The sequence below is a fragment of the Poecilia reticulata genome, linkage group LG4 (assembly GCF_000633615.1).
Source record: "Poecilia reticulata strain Guanapo linkage group LG4, Guppy_female_1.0+MT, whole genome shotgun sequence".
Taxonomy (NCBI): domain Eukaryota; kingdom Metazoa; phylum Chordata; class Actinopteri; order Cyprinodontiformes; family Poeciliidae; genus Poecilia; species Poecilia reticulata.
The window spans coordinates 26,519,840-26,526,276 of NC_024334.1; the positions used below are offsets into that span (position 1 = coordinate 26,519,840).

At 36.8% G+C, this 6,437-nt stretch overlaps 1 protein-coding gene across 2 annotated transcripts in view; it reads right to left on the minus strand.

The window, feature by feature from the left end:
* The window catches only part of negr1 (neuronal growth regulator 1), a 171,883-nt gene that overhangs the window by 50,650 nt on the left and 114,796 nt on the right, over positions 1 to 6,437 (minus strand). For both annotated transcript variants that reach the window (XM_008408103.2, XM_008408104.2), the window contains exon 5: positions 700 to 820. In XM_008408103.2, the coding sequence (XP_008406325.1) occupies positions 700 to 820 (121 nt within the window). The remainder of the gene's footprint in view (positions 1 to 699; positions 821 to 6,437) is intronic.

Genomic DNA, 6,437 nt, shown 5'->3' on the forward strand with positions numbered 1-6,437 from the left:
TATAGTTCCAATAAATGTTATCAAAATTGCATACCTTTCAAGACTAACATTTCTACAGTTCTCAGTCATATTTTATACAATACTTAACTATGCAGATTTCCCTTTACAATGGTTAGACTTTAAACAAGGAACATGCAAAACCCAGGAACTGAATTTATAGGTAGATGGAAAGATATAACTTTTACACAGTGGAAACATGAATGGTTTTCCATTCTAAATATACAATTGAAATTACAGATACTTCGAAATTTTTTCAAACTCTTGTCAGAGCTCTGGACACAGAATGGACTTTTTTTTCTTACATATGGACTCTCAAATAAATCATGCGTTTCATAAAAAGAGTTGCCAGCAAAATTGAATCAAAATGAGATGTGACAAATTGAAGATACACATTTCAATTTTATATAAATTATTGTAAAATTTCTGCATTTACTTTTAGTTTTGTCTGTAAAAACAGAAAAACAGTATTAAGTGTTTTTTTTTTTCATATGTTTCAAAACTAGGAAAAGGATAAAGCCAAACCTTCCAAGACCATATATTAAATTGATAAACTGCATGTTACCAGATAGCAAACCCTTTAGTTAGACACTGCACCATGATGGAGCCCAGTACAATGAAAGCCACATATAGAGCACTTGTAGGAGAGTGATGCAACTACATGTTGTGACGTGAGGGAACAAACAATCAGACAACACTTACCTTTTCTCACCCTTGTACCACTCAAAGGTTGGAGAAGGCACAGCAGCAGCTTCGCACCGCAGCAGTGCTGTGCGCCCCAAGCCAACTCCGTGGCTCTTCATTTCATGGATGTCCGGTGGAACTAGAGAGAGAGATTACAGGAAATCTTTGAAAAAAAAAAGGAGACATTTATTTTCTATTGTCTGTATAAGAATAGCATCAAGTACATATGGGTGCTTTATATTTCATGACGTCTAACATTCTGGTTTCTGAACATTTTGTATAGGACAAACTGAATGGTCAGGGTCAACAGATGCTGAATTGAGAAGAACGGCCTCCTTCCTTAGAGTAAAGGGAAATAAAAGGAATTGCACAGCATGGTGATAAATGGCTTAATGGAAGTTCAAAGTCTGGCTGGTGGAGGCAGGTTCTTTGAATGCCAAATGAGATTCCTTTCATGTACTGAAATGTGGCGTAAATCTCTTTGCCAATGTCATGAAGGCAGCTCTGCATATGGGCAGTTTCCAAAGCAACGCCATCCTTCAGTACTTTATGCATTCACACAGCTTTCAAACAACAATGCCTTTAAAGCATTTAAGGCATTGACGTTATATGAATTTAAAAAAAACAAAACAGTTTTGTTTAAGGTATAACACAGTTAGTGAAAACACAAAAACAAAACAATTGTAGAATAGTAATAAAGGTTTCATTTTAGAGTTTCTTTATTATTATTATTATTATTATTATTATTATTATTATTATTATACATGACTATTGTGCTAAGATGACTAGCTTAAATAAAAAAATGGAAATGGTCATGCAAATATATCCATACATTGAGTGTGCTTTTACATTACTTTGTGCTACAATTACAAGCCAGACTATTACAGATTGAGTGAACTAGAATTAAAGTTTGTACCTGGTACAAAAGATCCAAAATTGCATTACGATCTGGGCTGACTTTGAGCCCTTCTGCCCAAGCAGATGCAGAGACATTAAAACAATTAAAATAAGTAGATGAATAAATACAGTTCCTTTGTGCCATCCATCCAATTTTCTGCCTGGGAGTATGTGCCACAGAACAAAGTTTACACTCTTGGGGTCACTCCTTCGTTCATCAGTGAAATACCCAGTTGTGTTTGATATGAGAGAGAGACTATATAAAACCCTGACAATGAGCCTTTCAGAATGACCTGATTGTCAGAGATGTGGTCTGTGCGGAGTGGAACAGGCTTGGCTAAATGCCTGCAAACCTCTCCTTTCAATTGGATCTGGAGATGTTCCTGATGGATGACCTCTGCTTGGGCTGCAGCAGCTTCCCAACACAGCAACAAAATGCCAACTCCCATCAAATTACACCAACTGCAGACAACAGCAAATCCATCTAATAGGCAGTCATGGTTTGGGTGTGTGCACATGTAATATTTGTTAGAGACAGACTCGGTTTTAATTAAAAGAATGCAATGTGGAGGCAGAGTGTGAGCAATATTTCAGCAAGCCTGAGAGTCAGCACAGATAAATGAGGTAAGATCCAACAGATCTGTGCAAAAAAAGGTGTGAGGAGGAATTTGTACTTATTGTGTATATTCATGTGAGAGAAGCATAACGAAGTGACAGCATGCTTTGGGATGATGGATGCCCTTTGACCAGCTTTCCTTTGCATCCTAATGGTTCTTTTTCCACCTTTTTTATATTTGTGCCAAATTATACGGCTATTTCTTTTTACTTCTTTGGCTCAGCTGTATAATGCCAAGGCTTCAAGAGTGCCTTAAGCAATAGGTAAGGCTTAAGGTTTTTGTGTTCATTTATCACCGTGTAAAATGTTGGACACCATGCAAGGGAGGTTGAGGAAGGAGTTAGGGCATAGATGTCTGTGTCTATGCTTGAATATTAAGTGATACTACTAACAGTTTTCCGTTTCAGAAATCTGACAAGTTTGTTCAAACTTTCAGAATTTCAATGTATTTTCAGAAAAATAAGCATTACTGGCAATAAAAAGCAGGAAAAGTTAAAGACAGTTTTAAAGAACAGTCTCTGCCTTACACATAATCTTTTTAAATCTTTTTTCAAAATCTCTTTCTCTTTCTCACTGTTTATTCAATGTCACATGCTGTTTTTATTTTAATTATGTAAAGCACTTTGAAATGCCTTGCTGCTGAAATGTGCTATACAAATGAAATTTGATTGATTGATTGATAATCCAATTAACGTGATAAGCATTTAGATAAAGGAGGTCTGAATGATATTTAAAGCAAAGGAATAAAACAGGGAGCTAACAAAAAAAAAATTGCCACCAGATTCAACAGCCCCAGAAATACACGGCAATAACAACAGTGACAAAATCAATGCAGCGTGCTGACCGACAGCGGCTTAGCGAGTCCTCGTAATCCTCCATTGGTGTCATTGTGCGGCATCATTGATTATCTGAAGGCTCTCAAAGTGTCAGGGTGACCTAGCTGTCATCCTGTACAGTTACCAGGACAGTGAACACTGCGGCTCAGCCAGGTGAGTCGATACTCGAAACCTCACACCTAAAATGCTTTAACAAATACATATTAGTAATTCTTAGTAAGAATAAGTAGAGAAAATCCCAATTGTTTTCTAGAACATGCTCGATTTATGCACTCACTCATTTCACTTTTATTTACAACCAATTATTTGTTAAGACTAACAGTGATTTCTGTTTTCTCTATAGAAAAAAAAAACAATGATTTTCTATTTATGGTTAATTTGGTTTACTCTTCTCCATGAGAAGTTGTTAAAATCCTGACAAGCAAATTAGGCTGAGCCAACAAAAGGGATTAGGAAATAGAAAGTCCTATACAGACCGTTAGGCACTCCAGGTGTTTATCCACTACACAATACAATGAGGAGGTGTCTGATGAGTTTCCAAATCCTTCTGCAGCCTGACAATATCCCCACACAGAACCATCAGACTCAACAATGCTTTTAACAATCTAAACGAAATGTACAAGGTGAACCCATGACAATTTCTGACATTCCTTGGCATAAAGTCATCCCTTTGAATTAGAAAAGCAAAATGTATTCCATCCAATTTAAGTTAAATTGGATAAAATAGAAATTTTGCTCAAATTGTTTTTTTGTTTTTTTTAAGGTCTACCTAAAACAAATAAAATAAAATAAAATCTGCCCAGTTCTAAAGTTCATACACTGGCTCCCTTTAGCTCAGAGAACAGACTTTGCAATACTGATATTAACTTATAAATCACTGAATGGGTTAGTACCAATATACATTAAAGGCATGCTGTCCTTTTCAGAACTTACTTTAATAAAACAATATAACCCTTATTGCTCCTTGGTACCAAATGGCCCTTATTAATTATTGTTTAGATTTAAGAAATAGCAACAAATGTTATTAATGTAATATTAATTTAATACACAAGACATTATGGTTGCAATTTTATGCAAAACATACTTAGATTAAAGCTTAAAAAGCTCTGTTTTTTTAAATAAAACCCTCATTTAATTAATCACAATTGAAACCACTACTTGAAACTATTTCTGTATAGCTCCAACCTCATACTACCCACAATACAAATAAACATAATGATGATGTCTGGTTGCATGTGAGTACTTTTGAAAGCATTTTGACATTATGCTTTGTGTCTTAAATGTTTGTCTGGTCTGATAATAATGTATTATCTTGCTTATAAAATACAACAAAAAGACAAGTTATTTCTTACAGTAGTGTAAGCGAAAAAAAAAATATCCAAGGTTCTTGTATTGTATTGCCTATCTCAAGGTCTAGTTGAAAATATCTACAGCAAATGAGCAGAGTTCAAAAAATCATTTAACTATTACAGCACTGAAAGTAGAAAAAAACTCCATACACCTTTGCAGGTGGTCCAGAAGGCCGTTGCTTTTATGCATATCAATAATATCACATCCTTTCAATTTGGAACCTGGCACTGGATTCTGTTATGACGGATCACAGCCATAAAATCTAGTCAAATCCAATAATTCCAATTTTAACTTGCTGGCATGTCTTATATCATCATATATCGCGCAAAACACCAGGAGGTTTGGAGGAGAATGCAAAGTAGTGCACTAAAAATCATAAAAATTCAATAATCCAGGTAATTTAGTACCTACAGAATGCTGGGGTAGCGCTGTAAATCATACCTGCAGTCGTAGTGACTCTACCAGATGGGGGTGAAGGGTTGGGTCCAGGAATAGCACGGGCATAGCAGAAAAATGAGCACATGCGAAGCCCTCAGGGGTGACAAATGGCCAGTTGTGGGCTGATCACAAACTGACTTCAGCTGCACCTGTTTTATACAAAGCTTGTCAACACGACAAAGATTATGCCCCACATGTCTCTACAAGATTTATGATCAAGATTTACTCACTAGCATGCAATTGTTTACCAAGAAAACTCAGAAAATGGATGCTTTTTAATTAATATCCAACATCTTGAGTCAGATTTTTTAAAAAAAGAAAAGAGAGAGAGAGAAAAAAAAGGTTTTTCCAGCAATTAAGAAATGGACTCATCAGTGCATGACTTGTCAGCACACACACAGAGACAGTGTTCCCTACTACCATCTGTAGGCTTCATTGTCCAGCTTTTTTGTCAGTCTGCTGCCAGGATTTATTAATTCATTAAGTTTTCAATTCAAAACAACAAGCAAACAATGTGTTCCTGCTTTTCATACAATGCATGGCTTAAAAATAACCAGCTTAATGTGCCATTCTGTTTGGGCCAACAGAAGGGGTTTAATCCATTGTCTGTATTTAACACTAAATAGTCCAATGTGCAAAACTTCCTGACAAATTACCTTTCTCTTTAAATGTCCTATCCTGGCAGCTAAACTGTGGTGGGACTGGAGGGACTGCAGTGTGAGTGACAAGAAAAAGCAGGTCAAATGCACCAAGTAGACTGGCAGACTCAACAACCTATATTCTTCACAAATGTGCCACCACACAACACCAAGCAATCCACCCCCACAACACAACTGTCAAGCAAGGGATAACTATCAGGCCACATCCACTACTGAGTCTCGACAATCATTCAAAAGATCCCACCGGACAGGTCATCTCACCCACCTATACCCAAAACCTGAGTCGCTATCCCTGCAGGTGGGATCCTGCACTGGGTCAGACCACCTCTATAACTACCACTCACACCATAGAAGCTAGTTTTGATAAATGCACATAGTGTAGCCAGTAGACAAGAGATTTGCTTTTTTAAAGCTTGGGCATTGAAATACAAAGAGGAATAAAACTCGGACTTATGCGTAAACTTGTGCTTTTAAAGATATTTGAATTTTGCCAACTACTTCAAGCTTTAAAATCAGTCAATAAAACCAAAGATGAAGCATAAAAAGGAAGTTGGTGAGTGCCAATAAATTCTGATGTGATACTAGCTAGAACATTTATTCTGCTGGAGATCAAGGTTTCACTCATTTATCCATGCCCCTCATGTAGCATGGAATCCAAATAGCAATCAAGACGAGAGCTTTGGAGAGATGTAGAGAGATGGATTTACATCCAAACAGCTTGAGGGCACTGGCTTTAACTCTACTTAGGATTGGATCAGAAACCAATTCTAGGAAGCTTTCTCTTTTGAATTGTAAGCCTGAGTATTCGACAAATGCTCAACAGAGACTTTGTGTCTTACTTTAAAACACTCTCAACACCTGATTTCATTGAGCCATGGAAGGAACATCTCTCCTCCCTTTGATCCAATCTTACAAGCCAACACTGGACACACACACATGCGCACCCCCCCCAGTGAGTTT